At 43.0% G+C, this 21,458-nt stretch overlaps 1 protein-coding gene across 1 annotated transcript; it reads left to right on the forward strand.

Moving 5' to 3' along the window:
- The first annotated feature begins 7,783 nt into the window (after positions 1 to 7,783).
- On the forward strand, positions 7,784 to 19,606 carry LOC133883522 (histone deacetylase 1-like). Its single transcript, XM_062322871.1, has 7 exons — positions 7,784 to 8,443; positions 8,529 to 8,969; positions 10,213 to 10,443; positions 17,078 to 17,169; positions 17,272 to 17,335; positions 18,704 to 18,784; positions 18,973 to 19,606. The coding sequence occupies exons 1-7, from the start codon at positions 7,904 to 7,906 to the stop codon at positions 19,048 to 19,050; spliced, it is 1,527 nt and encodes a 508-aa protein (XP_062178855.1). The 5' UTR covers positions 7,784 to 7,903; the 3' UTR covers positions 19,051 to 19,606.
- The last annotated feature ends 1,852 nt before the right edge of the window (positions 19,607 to 21,458 follow it).

Raw genomic sequence — 21,458 nt, forward strand, 5'->3', positions numbered from 1 at the left:
ATAGCCATTATGTCTAGTATATTATAGCCAAATTTATTATTTAGTTAGAAATTAGTTTATTATGATGTTTAGGACTCTAAATTATAAACTAATTTGAAATAGGCCAATAATTAGTTGTCCCGCCACCTTTGGGGGCCGCCGTTGATGGTAGCAAGGTTTAGGTTAGTGAGATAATAGGATTTTTACATGGCAAATTTCACCGGGGAAAGAGAAGTGGGACCTGGATTCTGGGTTTGTAGGTTGTATTTTCTATGACTATTTGCACCAAGTCATGCCTCTATGTCAGCATTGTTTGAAATGTTGATGGATTGATGGTTTATCGGCATTGTTTTCCATGCTAATGATGTTAGGATTAGTTTGAATGCAGTTTGAAATTACAGTTAGGTATATAGGGATCACCAATTAATTTGTTTACATGTTGAGCACAAAATATGGTCAATTAGCATGTATAATTTCATAGTTTGAAATGTTAAAGCTTCATTGCTTTTTGTTTGCAAAAAGTTGTAAATAGGGTCGATTACGTTAATATCTTTGTGCTTATATTAGTTCATGCAGTGTTCAATGGTGAATATATATGCTACCACCTTTTGAAGCTATAAATAAATAAGCGTTGTGACTAGTACGTCTCCATCTAGTAAGAGTAAGAAGAAAATATTATCTTTATCTCTTGTATTTAACCTTCTTATTGTTATTATAAGATTTATGGCAAAACTTTGATGTATGAATGAATTATGGAGTGTATGCAAAGATTATGTGTGAATGATGACATGTAAGTGGTAATCTGTGATGAATGTGTATTATCTGTATTTCTATGATTTATATCTATATAACTATGATTTTAATTTTGAAAATTTAAAATAGGGGGAAATTACTATAACTATCGGTTCAAAGTAGTATGACAGGGATAGTTATTTACACCACTATCGGTTTACTACATTGAATCAATAGTGATAGTATCCATATCACTTTCGATTCATGGTATGGACCGATAATGATAGTCATACTCTCAGTAGTTGTTCCACATTGGAGTGTTATCGAAGATCATCACTATCAGTTGTAGAGTGTCGGTTTAATAATCGACAATGATGTTGGTTATGAACTGATTGATGTGGATTTCTGTAGTAGTGTTAATGAAATGGCTTGTAATACTCGTGCGTGTTTTCAAAGAAGAAAAGAGGCATTGTTTTGTTACTCACAAGTATATTTACATACCTGCTGGGAACGGATTAGTTGCTAATACCTTCCCCGGTTTACAACACGTAAGAGCTCGTGAGCCATTCGATCAAAATCTGAAGGTGCTAACGTCGTTAGCAGGAAAAAGGATCAAAAGACGAGCTTAAGAATTTGGGCTATCAATTTGCTGGAAATCGAATTTGGGCTATCAATGTATGCCATTGAATCCTGTTCTGACCTTCTCAGTAGTTCAAATTAGGCTCCATTTTGCTGAGCTCATCTTTAGCATTTTGAGCTCTGAAACTCGGCTCCATTAGAAACCAGAGGCCCCTAATTAGGGACATTTGGCCCAATTAAGGTCTCGACTCATCAAAGACACTATTACACACTCATCTTTATCTATTCTATCCCTTAAAAAAACTTTATCTATTCTCAATGGCAAATTCATGTTAATACACTCTAATTATGAGGAACGGTGATATCCTAAGAGGGGGGATGGATGAATTAGGACACTTAAAAACCTAAATCAAATTATGTTAAAAAACATCACAAGATAAATTTATCTCAATTTCTATCTAAATGTGCTCTAAGTTTATCTAGTGCATCTACTATATCGCTCAAGAAGATTGCAACCTACTCTAGCAAGTTAAATTGCAAGTATGTAAATGCGGAAACGTAAATGGCCGACATTGATATCTCGTGGTATCGATAGCATGAATGTCACCTCTAGTTCACGTTAGAACTCCACAAAGGATATGCTCTCAGTTGTCAAGTCTCTTCCGGTCATGGCTCTTGACCTACCAAGTCACCAAGACAAGGTCTCAAACACGATGAGCTATTAAGCCACCAAGGCAAGGACTCACCACTAGCCTCTCTTCCGTTCACTTGTCACCGTGATCACTTCGGAGCTTGAGCCACCAAGGCAAGGGTCTTCGCGTCCTCATACACATGTCTTGCCACCGCTCCACACCAAGTCAGAGGGTCAATAAGCTTGAGCCACCAAGGTCCAAGATACCGGCGAGTCAATAAGACTCCAAGGTACCAACATACCACTCAGTACAAGTTAGGATCACTCATTATCCCTTCTTCAAGTTGCAGCACCTACCTATAACTCAATCTAAGCCTATAAGCACTAAACACTCCTTAATCTTGTGCTTAATCACCTTGGATGATCACTTTAAGCTCTTAGATGGTTTGAATGTCTTCTCAAGTGTATATGAGCTTCCTCTAGATTCTAACAGCATGCCACACATTCAAATGACTAAGTGGATGGGTATTTATAGCCTTAAACCCGCCAACTAGCTGTTTTCCTAACGGCTAAGAAAAGTTGTTAACACCGGATGATCCGGTGAGAACAGTAGTACTAACACTGGATTATCCGGTGAGTACAAACTCAAAAACTAGCTGTTGGAACTCCACTCAATGCCTCTGTGAATACCGTACTCTATGGTGTGACTTCAAATCTATTACCAGACCTTCCGGTGCGTTATCTTGAGGCAGTCGAGCCTTTGCAGCCTCTCTGTGTAAAATACTTCGATGCATTCATCTGGTGTTAATTCCATTTACACTGGACCATCCGGTGAGTTGAACCTTCTCTTATTTTCCCTTGAAATGCTCTATGCAACTATCTCTATGATTACCAGACTATCCGATGAGTTGATCTTTATTCTTCAGCAATTGTAGTCATCTTTGCAAGAAATGCTCCGGTGCTATACTTTGGTCTGCATCGGATCTTCAGTCTTATGCATTTGTATTATTCTCTGCAAGAAATGCTCCGGTGTTACACAGTGCAGATCACCGGACTATCCAGTGAGGTCCTCAACCTTCTCCCCCTTTGTCAGAAATACTCCGGTGAGTTCAATATATAAAGCACCGGACTATCCGGTGAGACTATCAGCCTTTGTGCACAATACTCTAGTGAGTGCAACCTCCACTGCATCGGACCTTTCGATAGGGTAAATCTTCTTGGGACCTTTCTAATTCAATCAAACTTTGTCCTGGCTGCAGTGGCTTCTTGATGTATTGTATCCATGAGACATACTAACATACATTCTTAACAAACATGTTAGCCCCAATGATTATATTGTCATTAATCACTAAAATCACAATCATTATCTAATAGGACCATTTTTGCTTATCTCTTCCTTTTTGGTGACTGATGATAACACAATCAAAACAAGTGACAAATAATAAATGATACCAATCATAAAGAGCATAAAACATTACCACATTGCTTAGATGCATGTTCTTACTATTTAGTCCTCTTTTGTTGTAGCTTCCTCTTTCTCCATTGCTATTATCTCCTTTGATCGACCCATGCAAGAGCTTCTCCCTCTTTATCAATCTAGACGGCTCATGTTGCTTCTTGTATCTTCTTCTTCTCCCCTTTTGTCAACTTTGGTATTTCAAAATATCTTGTATCTTATTTCTTGCTTTGGATGTCTTCTCAAGTGTATATGAGTTTCCTCTAGACTCCAGCAACATGCCACACATTAAAATGACCGAGTTGAGGAGTATTTATAGCCTCAAACCCGTTAACTAGCTATTTTTCCGAGGCTTAAAAAAGCTGTTAACACTGGGTGATCTGATGAGAACAGTAGTACTAACACCGGATCATTCAATGAGTATAAACTAAAAAACTAGCCATCAGAACTCCACTCAATGCCTCTGTGAACACCATACTCTCTGGTGTGCTTTCAAATCCATCACCGGATCTTCCGGTGAGTTATCTTGAGCCAACCAAGTCTTTATAGCATCTTTGTATAAAATGCTCTGGTGCATTCATTCGGTGTTCATTCCATTCACACCGGACCATCCGGTGTTCATTCTATTTACATCAGACCATCCAGTGAGTTGAATCTTCTCTTTTTTTCCTTGAAAATGCTCCGGTGCAGCTATCTTTATGATTGTCAGACTATCCGGTGAGTTGATCTTCATTCTTCAGCAATTGCAGTCGCCTCTGCAAGAAATGCTTCGATGCTATACTCCGGTGTGCACAAACCAAACACCGAACCTTCTGATGGGTTGATTTTCAGTCTTCTGCACTTGCATTCTTCTCTGCAAGAAATGCTTCAGCGTTACCTAGTGCAGATCACCGAACTAACCAGTGAGGTCCTCAACATTCTCCCCTTTGTCAGAAATACTTCGGTGAGTTCAATACATAGAGCACCAGACTATCCGGTGAGGCTATCAACCCATATGAATAATGCTCTGGTAAGTGCAAACTTCTCTGCACCAGATCTTCCGGTGAGGCAAATCTTCCTATGACTTTTTCAATTCAATCAAACTTTATTCCAGTTGCGATGACTTTTAATGTATCATAAGACCTACTAACATATATTCTTAACAAATATATTAATATTAATAATTATATTATCATTAATAACTAAAATCATAATCATAATCTAATAAAATCATTTTCACTGTACTAACTTTACACCCACTCGAAAGAAAACACAGGCATAGAAACCACCAAAGGCCGGGTTGCCCTTGATTCTCCTTGCAGTTGCAGGTTCATTTTGGGCTCCTCAGTCACGTCTCTCGTGGCTTCTCTAGAGTAGAAATTTGTATAACCAATCAATAAAAATATTATGTTAGAAGTTGTAAAAAATTTAAATAAAAATGTGATAGTGTAAAGCATGTTATCATCTATCATCTTATAAATTTTAACCTCAAACAACAACGAAAATTTCACCTATGAATAGTATCTATGTACAAATCACTGATTTTTTTTCTCCCTCTACATGTTGTTGTTTGAGCTTAAATTTTATAAGATGATAAATGATAGCATGATCATAAGATGGTAGATGATAGCTTAAATCAATTTGTATAACCAATCAATAAAAATATTATATTAGAAGTTATAAATTTTTTTAACAAAAATATGATAGTGTAGAGATTGTTATAATCTATCATCTTATAAATTTTAATCTTTGAGCTTAAATTTCATAAGATGGTAGATGATAGCTTAAATCAATTTGTATAATCAATCAATAAAAATATTATGTTAGAAGTTGTAAAAAAATTTTAAAAAATTTGATAGTGTAAAGCATGTTCTCATCTATCATCTTATAAATTTTAAGCTCAAATAACAACTTGTATAAGGAGAAAAAAATCTTAAATTTCATAAAATGGTAAATGATAGCATGCTGCACTATCATACTAGTATTTTTATTGGAATTTTTTATAACCCATAACCTAGGATTTTGATTGATTAGTTACATTGATTGATTTGTGTAACCGTTACACGATACAAATTTTCTTCTAGAGCCCCGGCTTCGAAGCACTAGCATTTGCCCATCTAAGAAAAAAAACTGTGGCTTCGGCCTAAAAGGTAGCACAGAACTTTCTTTTGTCGAATCTTGAAACAGGTAGATTCCTCCTAACTTTTGATTCGAAATGGGCTCCCTAAGAATGTCCACTGATTATGAATTAACCATAATTAGTTTCCACCTAATTGAGATCAGATGTCCTTTTCTTTTGAATTTCTAGGTTTTTTTTATCTTTTTTGTAGCAGTTGTACATGTATCTGATGGTTTTACCTAAATTCAACCTTTGTGGTGGGTTAACCGGGGGTTAGGAGTCTTTGTGAGGCTCTAAAGTTTAACTAAGTTAAATTGACCACCCTCCCAACGCACCATTGTTAGGTGGTTTAAACGCTAGTCCACCTCTTAACCTAAACCAAACACACCTTAGGAAGTAAACATGAGAACTTATAGGTCCGAGTAAAACAAAAAAGATTTTTATGTCATAACCAACAACAATTCTCAAATCGTACACTCTGTCCAAATGACATGGACTTTCGAATTTGGAAACACTTTTCTAGAGTGCTAACATTAGCAAACATCTCTCTAAATTGCATGGGCGATGTACATCAGATTGGAACATGGAAAATTTTCCCGATTTCTACGGAAGTAGAAGTCGAGGCGTTCTATGTGAAATCTTGCTGTGCAGTTCACAATACTTTTTTCCATGTATGTGCCTTGCAACATAAGAATCTTTGAACGTTCAACTGTTTCACCAAATCAGTTGAGTTTTAGAACAATCTGATAAAGACCAAAAGTATATCTCTGTCTTCTTTCTCCCAGTAACAATCCATCCATTCTTCCACTAACCCTAATTGACACTTGACAGTGATACACTGCGACCATTCTGGGGGCTCCAAATTGGCGATTGGCTACCAACAGAGGATGTGGCAGTCGATCCCATATACCTTATTAGGAGAACATATCCTTTGCTCCCACCTATTTTGTACGCCCCGTGTTTTTACTCTTTTAAAAGTGATGAAAATAGTTATGACAAATTATAAAAAAAATCATGTTACATTGTGGATGACATGATTAAGTATCATCTAAAAGTTCAACTTCAAATACAATGTATATAGGAGAAAAAAGACAAATGCAAGTGAACGGTAGCATTTCTCTCTTCTCCTTTTTATTTTTATTTTCAAGTTTCAATCTTCTTTTTTGTTGTTTAGTATATACATCGAGTTTAGGATTGATTTTTGTGGCATGGTTGATTGAATTTGGATCAAAGTTGTTTTTTTTGATTTTTTTTTTTTTACCATTTTCACAACCTTTTGAAGAATAGGAGCACGAGAGCACACAAACGGGACCACTGAATATGTTCTTGCCTTATTAGGTATGTCTTCATTGACCCACTCTTGTCCTCTTTTTTTCTTGTTCTCTTCCTCTCTTCTATTCCTTTCCATTCAGTCGCTTCTTCCAAAATATTCAACTCGAGTTTTTTTAGCTCGGGCTGAAAATTTTCAACTCAGACTAAAAAATTCTAACTAAAAATCTAAATGTTCAATTTGGCTTCAAAATATTAAACAATGATTCAAAAATTCCCAACTTGAATCAAAATATTAAATTAAAATTTTCACCTCAAAATGATGAACTCCAAAGTTTTGAAAAAGAGAGAAGAACTAGAAGAAACTAGGGTTAGCATCCTGACATCTTCACCGGCAACGGCTTAACGGCGTTGCCCCCTCCTTCAACATTGCTATCTGTGGCAATGACACTCCTCTTCCAAGGTAGTGCGGCATCATAGAGAGGTTTGCATTGCTTCCATGTCATTAGCACAAGGGAGCGTGAGGAACAACAACTGGAGGCACGATGGGTGCGAGGCTTTGTTGCGCAAGCGGGAGGCACGGGCTCGATTGGATTAAGAGACATAGAGAGGACAAAGATGGCGAGATGAAATGTGGAAGGGGTACAACGAAAAGGGAAAGCAATGCGATTTCTAGTACCTTCAACCCTCGTAACACGTGACCGTGAAATAATATGTTTGAGCCATCCTTCCTATCACCTTAAGAGCAACATTATCGGCATCTTCGTTGCTATTGTTCGACCTCTATTATCTTTTTCACATCATCGCCATCTTTATTGCCGCGTCCCCGTACAAAGGATGCACCACTTTTGGTGTCAGAATAAATTGGAAAACCTAAACACATTTTATAAATAGAGAATGTTGTCATCTGCCAGAACATGCACAGGCGCAAATCTTGAAGCACATGGATCAAGGAAAAGCCCTACTCACAGCCTAGACGGCTACACCTCCCCAAAAACCCACCCGGTCCCCCGTCGGTTGTACAGTCCCCTAGTCCCAACTCAAAACGCCCTATCAAAAAAAAAAAAAAAAAAAAAACTCAAAACGCCGCCGCCGAGCGCCGGCTCCCGAAGAAACCCAACCCCAAGTGCCGGCGAGAAGGAACGGCGCCACCGCCACGATGGACGCCTCGGCCGGCGGCGGCGGTAACTCTGTGCCGACCTCCGGCGCGGACGGCTCCAAGCGGCGCGTCTGTTACTTCTACGACGCAGAGGTGGGCAACTACTACTACGGGCAGGGCCACCCGATGAAGCCGCACCGCATCCGCATGACCCATGAGCTGCTCGCCCACTACGGCCTCCTCGACCAGATGCAGGTGCTCCGCCCGCACCCCGCTCGCGACCGCGACCTCTGCCGCTTCCACGCCGACGACTACGTCGCCTTCCTCCGCTCCGTCACCCCGGAGACACAGCAGGACCAGATCCGCGCGCTCAAGCGCTTCAACGTCGGGGAGGACTGCCCCGTTTTCGATGGACTCTACAGCTTCTGCCAGACCTACGCGGGGGGATCCGTCGGCGGCGCCGTCAAGCTCAACCACGGGCACGACATCGCCATCAACTGGGCCGGCGGACTCCACCACGCCAAAAAGTGCGAGGCGTCTGGGTTCTGCTATGTCAATGACATCGTCCTCGCCATCCTCGAGCTCCTCAAGTACCACCAGGTATAACAAACCCTCGGATTTTGAAAGTTTTCAAAATCAATAGTTGGATGGATGGATTTACCGATATTTGTTGATTGCATTGTAGCGCGTTCTGTACGTGGATATTGATATCCACCACGGGGACGGTGTGGAGGAGGCGTTTTACACCACGGACCGGGTGATGACAGTCTCATTCCACAAGTTTGGGGATTATTTCCCCGGGACAGGGGTCATTCACGATGTAGGGCACAACAAGGGAAAGTATTACTCCATGAATGTCCCGTTGGATGATGGTATTGATGACGAGAGCTACCAGTCGTTGTTCAAGCCGTTAATGGGCAAGGTGATGGAGGTCTTCAGCCCTGGTGTGGTGGTGCTCCAGTGCGGTGCGGATTCCTTGTCAGGCGACAGGTTGGGCTGTTTCAACCTATCAATTAAGGGGCACGCGGAGTGCGTGAGATTCATGAGGTCCTTCAATGTCCCGCTGCTGCTGCTTGGTGGCGGTGGGTATACCATAAGAAATGTTGCAAGATGTTGGTGCTATGAGGTATGTAACAGGGGAGTTTCTTTTGTGGAAGAAAAGCACATTTTCTAAGGCCTTTTCAATTGTTGTGTTGTTTGTTATTTTACTTATTCCAATAGCCTTGTCTGATTAATTGTGTGATGTAATAAAGTTATTGTTGATCTGGTGTAGAACCAACACTGCCTAAAATGTGCTCTATGGTTGGCACAGTGGTTGACAATTATGAGTACTCACATAAAAGTAATACGTTATAAACATTTCCCTTTCCGTTTAGATGCTCTATTTAATAAATGCCTTATGCTCCAATTTTTCTATAAAGTTTTCAAGTACTTATGTGTCGTATGTTTATAATGTCTGTGGCTAACTAACTTGGTAACACTCCCTTTTTTCTGTTCAAAACACTATCAACTTAATGACTTACATCTTCGCTAAAACCCCTTACAGGTTAAGCATTGATTGCGCACGCGAATGGCATAGGAACATTAATGTTTTTTAGTTACCATGTACTCCCCTTGTTTTTTGACATCAACTTTACCATGAACCCAATAAGGCCCCTTGGCTTCACAAGCGTACCTTCTATTTGTCAAAGTAAAATACATTCTTTGATTGCTACCTGTGTTCTAAATTATGTTATAACTACTCTGTTTTGATTTATTAGCCGTATTTCAAAGCAACATTTGAAATATCAGATGTTTTTTTAACTAAACTGTGAGTACAGTAGTTTCTGCAATGCCTTTTTGTTTTTGTTGGCATGAACAATTGTGCTTTAAAACATTGATTTATACCATGTAGTTGTCCAGTTTTCTACTTGCTGAGTGCTGCTTAGTGTCGTTTTCCTAAATTTGGAAATAGTTTGCATGTTATGTTTTGATGTTACTAAGATGCGACAATAATTTAATTGCCGCTATGCACTGTGCAGTAATGTATGAACGAAATACATACATTAATGCTCTTTGTATTTTAGTTATATGTGACTAACCAATGTATGAACCAGATACCACTTTTTTTTCTCTTCAAAGTTTTGTTCTTCCAAGTTCAAACTCATTCAGCCATTGTCCTAGGCAAGACTTAAGCTGTTTGCTGTTACTTTTGCACACTCGATTATACTCTGATCACTGAAACTAGATAAGACTATTTAATATTTTGTTGAGTGATTGGGGCTACTATTGCTTTTCTAAATATGCTATTTAATCTCACAAATTCAAATGGTCACATATCCTTTTTTATTGATCCTTCTTTCCTTACTTTATTCATATTTTTTGAGCAGACAGGAGTTGCACTTGGTCATGAGCTCACTGACAAGATGCCTCCTAATGAGTATTACGAGTATTTTGGTCCAGATTACACTCTACATGTTGCTCCAAGTAACATGGAGAATAAAAACACAAGGCAGCAATTGGATGATATAAGATCAAAACTGCTTGATAATCTTTCAAAACTCCGACATGCTCCTAGTGTCCAATTTCAAGAGCGACCTCCAGAGGCTGAGTTACCTGAGGTGAGAATTCTTTTACAAGCAAGAAATTAGGTGCATTCTGTCGTTTTGTCCTTTAAAATACGTCAGGTACTAAGATGAGGCCATCTTTAATAGAGTTGCTGTGAACAAATCCACGTAAGTGCATAGACATTTCAATAAACGGTAAATATAGGCTCTAATTAACAAAATCTAGTAGATGTAAGAAAAGCTGGAAGGGTAATGGAATTTCAGATAGGTTTTTGGGATAATTGGGACAACTCCCTAGTAACTGGTGATGAGAAATGACTATTGAAAGTTGTGACTTCTATATAGCACATCAATGTTTAAATTATTTGGAGAATACCGTTGCTTGCTGCTCATTTCTTTCTGGGTAGATGACCAAAATACCCTGTTCATGCAATCCTGGTCCTACTCATGTGGGTGTAGTCTGGCATTTTATTCTTGCTTTTCTGCTATTTTCTTAATTTCTTTCTTTTTTTAGAGAGAGAGAGAGAGAGAGAGAGAGAGAGAGAGAGAGAGAGAGAGAGAGAGAGAGGCCTAACAACTTGTGCTGACAATTTAACAATCAAATCCTTGGGGGAGGGAGGAAGGGAGGAGAGAGAGATTAGGGATAAACTCTTTGCTTGCCTTTCTTCATTGATACAACATCTCCTTATCTAGAGTCAGCTTAACAACCTGTGCTAACTACTTAACAATCAAATCCTCGAACTAGCAAACTAAATCTTAACTAATGATCAAACTTGAAGCTAAAGCAGTTGGCAAGCATTGGATCAGTTCACCTTACTTGGCCGAACTTGTGCTATGTTGCTTGTGGCGTCAGCCATATGTGTGGCCCTACATAACATCTCTCCCCCCCTCTCAAGAAGCAGCTTGTCCTCAAGCTGAAACGGCACGTGCAGGACATAGGCAGGTACTGTTCACGCGAACAGTACCCGAGTCCTGTAGCAGTACAGCTGTAGGGTTCCTAGGACGCCAGCGGTTTAAAAGGAGGTTTAGGAATTAAGAAATAAAGGAGGTTTTCAGATTCGGTAGGAGATAGAATTATTTGAGGAAGGAGATATGTAGTTAGGGAGCAGATAGAGTCAATTTAGGAAAAGAATTGGAGTCGGTTTAGAAAAGTAATATTTGGAATATGACATGAACTCTCCATGCCGCTATGTACTGCCTATTTATAGAGGGTACAACCTGGAGATAATCATGTAGAAAATTACCAATGTCTCTATATCGGTTTCTCTTTCTCATCTATAGTCTAATCTCTCAGCCCCAGCAACTGATGCCGCCCGACTATTCTCCCGGCGGATGTTAGGCACCAGGATGGACGCGAAGATTGTAGCTCAGCTTGTCGCCCTCAAAGAGCTACTAGCTCAATTGACGACAGCTTTCTTGAACTTGAACCGCGCCTACACGTCTTTAAAGGAGCAAATCTGTTTAGAAACATCAGATGGGACACCGTGCGCCGTCACATCCTCGACGTTGTCTGGGTTCGCCATGGCGGCTGTAGCATTGCCATCACTTCCGATGACAACGACAACGCCGACTTCGACACCGCCCTTGACGCTGTTTGAGTTCGACCATCTCCGCCACGCGCAATCCGCGTCGTAGGCCTACCCTTGACGTTGTCAGACAGGTGCCTGGCGGCAACTACAAGTGGAAAGCCATGAGATTGATGGTGGCAATGATTTTGTATGGCCTGTAGAAGCGTGGTAAAAGCTTCCCCTTGTTGTCGTGCAGAGACACTAGTGTGTGATGACGTAGGCGGAGCCAGACCCAATCACCTATGGCGAAGTTGGCGTCGCGGTGGTTGGCGAGCGACCGAGCTTGTTTCAGCTGGTGACACATGTCCCGATGTCCGCGACGAATTCATCACGCTCTGCCACGGTTCAGGCCACTGCCACTGCCACCTTGTGACAGTTGCCAACTTCGTATGAGCGGATGGATGGTGGTTCCCTGCCTTACACCACTTGTTACGGCATGTCGCGCAATGTCGAGTGGAAGGATGTGTTGTAGGCACACTCGGCCCACGGAATCTAGCGCACCCAATTGTGTGGACAATCACCAGTCAAGCACCATAAGTACATGGTGATGTCTTTGTTCATCGCCTCCGACTGCGCATTTGACTAGGGGTGGAACACGGAGCTCATGTGAAGCTTTGAGCCCATGGCGTGGAAGAGTGCTTGCCAAAAGGTCGAGGTGAACACCGGGTCCCAGTCAGAGATGATGGAGACCGACACCCCATGCAGGCGCACAATCTCAACGAAGAACACTGTGGTGACAGACTCGGCAAAGTAGTGATGCACCAACGGAATAAAGTGCGCATACTTGGAGAACCTGTCTAGTGTCCACCATCGTTAGAATGACGGATTTGCCCCACCTTCGATATTCCGTCAATGAAGTCGAGTGCGACGTCAAACAAGGCCACCGACGGCACCGACAGAGGTAGGTAGTACTAGACCGGTGGCGTGTAGGTGGTGTGTTTTGTTTTGCTGTTACGCCGTGTAGCTTCGGTCAAAATCTTGGACTGCTATGCGCGTGTTAGGCGTGTGGAAGCCATGGCGGTATCGGTGCAGTGTCTTTTGGATGTCCTCGTATGACCTCATGGGCCTCCATGAGCAGAGTCGAAAGCAGGGGTGATAATGGCGATACGTACAGGAACCGCTGGAAGGTGATGAGGCCTTCCACGACCACCCACGATGCGCCCAGTGTGCTTACCATGATATGATCACGCAAAGCCACGAGAGCTGGGTCGATGGCTATGGTCACTCGGAACTCGAAGATGATGTCGAGTTAGGCTCTTAGATGGTGTGCACTGTGTCCGTGTCCACTTCCCGGCGAGAGAGCGCATCGACTATGACTTTGAGGCTGCCTGGCTTGTACTCCACAAAATCGAATCCTCGAAGCTTGCTTACCCAATGGTGCTGTGGAATTGTGGCGAGGCGTTGATCTAGTAGAAACTTAAAGCTTTAGTGATCCGTCTTAATGATGAATTGGCTCCACAGATATGGCTGCCAATGGCACACTGCTTGCACCAGTCCGTGCGCTCATGCCGCCAAGGACAAGTGCCGCGAAGCGATGGGCCGATTGAAAAACGCAATCGGTCCCGTATCTTGATGGACCACGGTGCCAAATCCTGAGCCCGAGGTGCCGTAGTCGAACGTAAATGGACGCGTGAAATCTGGTATATCTAGAATGGGTACCATTGTTAGCGTGCCCCTCAGTGCCTAGAATGCCACGCTGCCTGCTTCGACAAGGTGAAACCTTCCTTCAAGAGTTGCATCAATTGGGTTGGGATCCATCCAAACTCCTTGATGAACTCCCCATAGGGATGGCAATTCTACCCACGGGTAGTGCGCCCAACGGGCGCGGGCGTGGGTTTGAATTTTTACCCACGGGCACAACGGGTTAGGTACCCGTGAAGTGTTGGGCCGGGCACGGGTTTTATAATCTACCTGCAGGTATACCTGTTAAGCATTATTGGCCCAAAAATCCCCAGCCCAGCCCACGGGTCTAACCCTAGCTTTGCTTTCCTTCAGCCCAACTCATGAGGACCCTTACTCTTCCTGTTCCCCCCAGCCTCTCATTCTCTCCTCCGACGTCGCCGCCAACTCGTCACCATGGAGGCCAAGGCTGCCTCCACCACTGAGGAGGCCGTGGTCGCTGTCACCATCTCTGCCATCGACCACCCCCTTCCTTGAGCGCCCCCGTCCCCGAGCGCCGCCCATGGCCATCGCCATACCCGAGCACCGCCTCCAGGCCGCCATCCCCAAGCGCTGCCCTCGGCCGCTGCCGCACCCGAGCCCCGGTCCTGGCCCCTGTCATCGAGCTCCACCCTCGGCCTGGGCGTTGCCCTCAGCTGCGCCCTCTCCACGCCTGCTGCCGTTCGCCCGGTCGGAACCTCGCCCGAGCTCGTCACCCCGGCTCGACTAGATCCTCTTGTGTGCCACTAGCTTCCTCCCACACTCCCCTGCCGTCGGCCTCTCGCCCGCACGCTGCCGGTTTCGGGCGCCAGATTTGCGTCGCCGCCCTCGGTCGCCCCCTCCCCCAAGCGCCACCCCCGTCCCCAAGCGCCGCCCCTGCCGGCCCTGTCCCCGAGCGCTGTCCCCAGCTGCCGTCGTACCCAAGCGTCATCCCCGGCTCCCTTCTCGCTAGCCGCCGACCCTCATCTCTGCGGGCGACCCGTGGGTTTCGGGTACCCGACAGGCACGGACATGGGCACAATATTGTGCCCATCACCCTTTGCAGGCGCGGGTCGGGCACGGTTCTGCTTCACCCGCACTTGACCCGACCCGTTGCCATCCCTAACTCCCTGTAGTAGCATGTGAACCCTAGGAAGCCACATAGCGCTCGGGTGGAGTGCGACATCGGCCAATCTATGACCGCTTGCACCTTGCCGACATCCATATAGCCACACCCTTGGCCAACACAACATGGCCAAAGTACGTGATCGATGTCTCACTGAACGAATATTTGGACCGTTTGAGGAAGAGCATGTTGTTGTGCATGTTGGTGAGGATGGCATGGATGTGACATAGGTAGTCCGACGAAGATGAATTGAAAATCAAGATGTCGCCGAAGAAGACGAGGACTAACTACCTGAGGTACGATAGTTGCACGACAGTGCTTGGAAGGTCGCTAGGGCGTTTATCAGTCTGAAAGGCATGGCTAGAAATTTGTAGAGGCCATCATGGGTGCGGTAGGTTGTCTTCACATCGTTAGGGTGCATGCGCACCTAGTGGTAGCCTGACCATAGATCTATCTTGGTGAAGAATGTTGCATCGTAGAGCTCATCCAAAAGTTCATCGACGGCGATAATGGGAAACGTGTCTATTGTCCACTTGTTGAGAGCGCGATAATCCACACAGAACCTCTACGAGCCATTGGCCTTCTTGACCAACAACACCGAAGAAGAAAACGTTAATGTGCTACGTTGTATCAGTCCTTGTTCTTCCATATTGTGGCACTGACGCTCCAATTCTTGTGCGTCGCCGGGTAGCAGCTGGGCCACACAACCATCGATGCTGTGTCTGGAAGTAGGTGGATGCGATGGTCTCGGGAACACGGCGGCAATAGACCTTGTGGCTCGGTGAAGATGGTGTTGAACTCCGCGAGGAGCCAAGGAGAGCTTCAATGAGATCACGACTGGCGCACATCTGGAGTTGTGGAGCTACGGATTGGTTGGCCCGACCACGCCTTGACTATACGTGGTGGTCGTGGTACCAGAACGACATTGTTAGCCGCCCGAAGTCCCACAGAACTGGCCCGAGTGTCGCGAGCCATTCGGTGCCGAAGACGACATCATAGCCGCCTAGGGGCAAAACGTACGGATCCACGGTGAATTTCTCGTAGTCGATGGAGAATGTTGTGCGTCGGAACACAACCGCGTAAGGCACACGTTCGCCGTTGGTGACAGTTATCTTAAGGTTTCTACGAGTTAGAACTGAAGACCCGTGTCTGCCGTGGCGGACTCGGACACAAAGTTATGTGTCGAGCCCGAGTCAAGCAGGGCGGTCATCAACGTTCCCCAGAGGCAGAGTGCGACCTGCATGGTCTTGCTAGTCTTGATATCGGCAATGACGTGTAGGGAGATGTGCGGTTCCTCAGTGGAGTCGTCGGTAGCTTCATCTTCAGCAACATCCTCATCAAGTTCCAGGAGGAAGAGGCAGTTGCACGACTAGTTGTGATCCCAAGCATACTTCTCGTCACAATTGAACTAGAGCCCGAGTCAGAGGTGGCGGATGGTGTAGCTGCCTACCACCACTGATCGCGGACCCGCAGCGCCGACGGCCGAGGACTATGCCACGTCCGTCTTCGGTGTCATCCGTGCAAGGGAGAATAATGGTAGCAAGCCTCGGTTGCGTGCTCGCGCGTTTTGGAGCACCGTCTGCTCCCGACACTCGAAGGACCGAGGCAAGCTCATCGCCATCTCAAGGCTTTGGGGTTTTGCATCTGCACATCAAGGCTCATGGGTTCCGGTAAGCCAACCATGAACAATTGTACCTGTTGGCTCTTGTTGAGGGGGCCAATGCGGGTCAATAGGTTGAGGAAACGTTCCTGGTAGTCTGACGCCAAGCTGGTGCGGTGGCAGGCCGCAAGTTCACCTAGCGGGTTGTTGCGCAGCGGGGGACCGAAGTGGAGATGAACAAGTTTAGCAAATTTAGTTTTTTAAATTTTATTTTTTTATTTTTTTGAGGACTTTAACAAACTGAGTTAAGGAGGAGGGTTGTGATAGGCTTGGTGAGCCAACGTAAAAACCCGGCCACTCTTATGGAGGTGAAACCCAAAAATAATGTAACTCCATAAAACAAAAAATACAACTCTTTGAAAAAAATGTAGCCACCCTAAAAAGTGCAGCTCCTGTTGAAAAAATGCAACCATATGGAAAAACTACGCATCACCTTGAAGTGTTAAAATTCCAACACTCCGAAACAAAAAAGAAAACCCCTTAACATGAAAACTGCAACACGCTAACACCCAGACAAAATTGAACCTGCCCTTAAATGCAATCACAAAAGTGCAACCCAGGGAGAGATGCAATTCCTCGGTGCAAAGAAATGCAGCATCCACAAAATTTTTATCCCATCTCCATGGCTGGCACTATGGTGTGAGATGCAACCTAAGGAGCGTTCTGCATGTCACAACATATTCATGTTTGGTACAGAGAGATGAAGATCAAGAGAATCCTGATGAAAGACATGACACTCATTATGATATGGAAATGAATGATGTCAAGCCTATCAATGACTCAGGAAGGTATTTGTTATTATTTGTTTCTTCAATCATTCATGTGATTATGGCAACCGCTTCAGGTGGTTATATTATGGGTTCTACCTTATGTCATTTTTTTTATCATAGGAGAAGCAGTATACATAGTGTAAGAATGAAGAACGAATCTGCTGAGACAGAGGCAACAGATCGGGTACTTTTCTATTTCAACTTGTGTTAATTTAATGATGTATGCATGAAGATTTTCGATTCTTTTTTGGTATGTAATGTTTGCTTTAAATGGAATGTGTATTAGCACTTCTATTAGATGATGTGCTGGTGTAACATATGTCAATGCACATAGTACAGTTCTGATTCTTACTAAATGTTGGACAGCTGGAATAGCTACCTCGAATATGCAGTGTACAATGTGTTCATGTGATATGGCTTGATATGAAATCCAATTTGAGAGAGCTAAGATTTTAATGTCGGGACTATATACAATTGGACTTGACTCTATTTTTGGCCTGAAAATGACTATGTGGGATCAGTACTGTTCTAAATACCCATGCGAGCAGCTGGCCAAACCCTAGTGGCGGCTTTGGCTGCCTTGTCTTTCCTTATGCATTTAGTTAGGAATCATGAGATAAGCAAGTTAGATAGTAATGAGTTGGAGATTATCAATAAAGGGGAACCAGAATTAGAAGGACCCGGCTCACCATTAAGGTCAGGATCATGAGAAAGCAAGTTAGATATTAATAAAGAAGAGGAAGTTATCAATAAAGGGCAAGCATAATTAGATGAATCCTTCTTGCCATTTAGTTAGGAATCATTAGTTAACCAAGTTATATATATATTATCAATAAAGGGCAAGCAGAAATAGAAGGATCCTCCCTCCAATCTCCTTCCACCCCCCCCCCCCCCCCTTCTTCTCTGCCCTGGGACTCTTTCACACCAGTTAACAGGTCTAGTGTCTGAGATTGATAGCGCTATGTAGGGCTCAGTAATTTCTATTGCAAGGCTTGACTAGCCGATGTTTTTCGCAAGTTAAGACTGCAAGTTGTGTGCTTTACGTTGGATGTGTTGTAATGGTCTCTAATGTCTGTTTGATAAGTATCTTCTCCCCATGTGCTTTAGTAATTTCCATGTTTCGGTGCATTTCTGGGCAAGTTTGTCAACATTCTGCACTACTTCCTCCGATCCCAAACATAGGTTCATTTCGGTTTATCCTAAGTCAAACCCATCAATAGCTAAAAAATCATTTAGATTGACAACATAAGGTTGATCTTACTAGATTTATCATGAAAAATACATTCATAATATATAACTCTTTCTATTCGAAATAATATATTTTTATAGGTATTATTAATCAAAGTGTCATGTTGGAAACCGTGTCGATGTCCTAATGGACTAATATTTGGGATCAAAGGGAGTATATATTTTACTGTGAGGACTCTTGTTGGAGCAATTATAGCCTTGTAGCAAGAACATGATTCATCTATCAACTTTTCTTTTCTTTTGTTTTGTTACATATCATTCTCCCTAAGTGACGTTCTTGTTTTCTCGTTTTTGTGGTGTACAGGATGTTAATAGGGTAGTTGCAGAACATCCAAGAGGTACAGGAGCTGTGACTGATGGAGTTGGTTCCTCAAAACAAGCCCTCGTAAGTGTTATTTTCATATTTTATCTCACATAGAATCTATCAAGAGCTCGAGGGGACATGCACAGAGTATTTGCATAGACTGTACTTAAGTCCCTAACCGCAGCTGCCTTTTCCTATCTGTTTAGTATTGTTCCGTACTCTAGTTTCCTAACCAAAACACTTTCTATCTGGTTTATTGTTGTGTGTAGCCAAATGATGCAAGTTCGATGGCCACAGACGAATTAGGTGCTCTGAAAGTTGATCCAGAGAGTTCAAACAAATTGTAGGACCAACCACCGATGTACCAGAAACCATGATCAGCAACCGTAACTAGCAACTGATGTCATTTGTAGCCTATTGATTCTTTTGTGCAAATTCATTGACCACAGACAAGCCATGACAGTTGAAACGCTACACCAGGGAGCCAAAACAAATGCTGGAGCAGCAAGTTATGCATTTGAGTCCATGATGTTTTACACACTACATTTGTGATTCCGGCAATTGCAAACGACGGTGGATTGGTCATAGCGATTTTATCCTAAACCCCTACCTGCTGTAGAGGAATTGAGTCGTGATTCAATTCAATATATTCTGGACCCCATCAAACAGTACTCTTAATCTAGATGACATTCTGGTGCATGCAACTTTGTAATGTGTAGCTAGATGAAAGCTCTTTTGGTGGGAGCTGTTTCTCTTCCTCTTCCCTTGCACTTGCACATGGACATGGGGATGTCTCTAGCAGCCTAGGATAAGAGCTCTGTGATAGCCTATTTATTGGAAAATATTGTTTCACATGCTATTTTATTTATAGATCTTGGTTCACATCAGTTTTCTTATTTTTGATGTCTACTGTGTTCTAAAAGATGAAGTTGTGACTTCTCTGTCTAATGGATGCTAGTGCCCCTTGCTTTCTATGTTCATTGGGGGTCAAAGTTGTAAAAGTTCGCAGCAACTATAAAAGCTCTGTGGTGGTGACAATGGTTCTGAAGGTTATCTACTGAAAATGCAAAGGGAAAAATTCATTTGAAGGGTTTTTAGTTTATTCAAACACCAGCGATCGGACCACATGGTGACTTATGCCATCGTGTTTCCCTGATGCGTTGTGCCGTTTGATTGAAGACTATTTTCATGGACTGTCGCAAAGCGTGCGACCCCGTCGCTCCGCACATTCTGCCAGCGCTCGGCAAGTGTGACTTGGGCGTGCTCCCGCCACGCAGGATGCAAGGTAGAACGTTGTCCACATTCACGTGCCTTTCCTTAATCACAGTATGGTTACGATGCAAGAAAAGATGATCCAATAGTTGTACTAGTCCATCGTCTCTACTTCAAATGATTATATTCTTTCATCTGATGTCCGTTTTCAATTTCGTTTGTACTATATTATTCCTTAGATGAGAAGTACGAAATGAGACCCATATTACATATATTGTGAAGATATATATAATGTACAGTGGTCCTCACAAGTTACGTCTTAACTGGCTACTTAAATTTCTTACTAGAGTTGTTACAACTGAATGAAAAAAATCGTAACTAAAACTAGAGCGAGAAGATCGTTTTTTCACTTATGATAGAAACTTCTGAGGAGATAGTGTGAAAACTTCAATGCATGTTTGGTAGCAACTTATGTGCATATTGTGATACAACTTTAGATGATATTTATAGAAACTATGTACCAACTTATATTGAATGTTTTTAGGCTTTCAAATCATAGTAAAATTTGAGTTGCTATACAGTATCTACATACAACTTCAGAGAACTCCTAGTGTCAACTTTATGTAGAGACTATGTGACAACTTATATATAGCAACTTATAATCTAAACTTATGGTAGCATCTTATGTGGATACGATGTAGCAAATATAGTGAATGTTTGATAGCAATGTCAACGATATATTTAGTTGCAACTTATATTGAGAATTCATGGGCAAGTTTACACGTAAGTTGCTAATGCTATTACATGTAACTTGTAACTACACGTAAAATATCTTCAAAACATATACAATATAAACCTTATTTTATTCAGCTCATTGTAATGAGCACAATGGTGCAAACGAAATAAAAACAGACATCAAACGAGAGAGCAACAATTAGGGCTAGATGAAAAGCTCAAAACTCGCAGGCTAGCTCAGCTCGTGTCTAGCTCGGCTCGGCTCGTTCCAAAAATCTAATGAGTCGAGCCAGAGTTTTTGCTCGTTTAAATTAATGAACTGGCTCAAGCTGGCTCACGAGCTAGTGGTTTCCCTTCATGGCCCAACTTCAGTTCAACCCACATGCAGTTCTTCTTCCCTCTGGACCGGCCCACACCTTCCCTCTTCCCTTCTGTTCTCGGCAGCACAACACACACAAGCCTACGTGCCAACCTTATCTCTCCTCCAGCCAGCTCTCTCTCTCCTATCCCGATGCCTCTAGATCTGCTCTCCGGTGCCCTCCTCCTCCCTCTCACCTTATCCCCTCCGCCCATATCCCCTTTTTCAACCAACACCACACCACCGCGCCCCTACCTTCTTCCTATAGCGAAAATGGCCCTATAAGGCCATGATTGTGATTTTGGTGATTAATAATAACATATTCATTAGGACTAACATATTTGTCAAGAATATATGTTAATAGGTCTCATGGATTCAATACATCAAGAAGCCACTGCAACCGGGACAAAGTTTAATTGAATTGGAGAAGTCTTAGGAGAATTGATCTCA

This window comes from Phragmites australis, chromosome 10 (assembly GCF_958298935.1).
Source record: "Phragmites australis chromosome 10, lpPhrAust1.1, whole genome shotgun sequence".
NCBI lineage: Eukaryota > Viridiplantae > Streptophyta > Magnoliopsida > Poales > Poaceae > Phragmites > Phragmites australis.

Excerpts from the sequence above, each read along its gene's own strand:
- LOC133883522 (XM_062322871.1), top strand. The coding sequence starts at position 7,904 with ATGGACGCCTCGGCCGGCGGCGGCGGTAACTCTGTGCCGACCTCCGGC. Across the intron at positions 10,444-17,077 it reads CAGAGGCTGAGTTACCTGAG|AGAGATGAAGATCAAGAGAA; the intron begins GTGAGAATTCTT and ends TGTTTGGTACAG. Across the intron at positions 17,336-18,703 it reads AGACAGAGGCAACAGATCGG|GATGTTAATAGGGTAGTTGC; the intron begins GTACTTTTCTAT and ends TGTGGTGTACAG.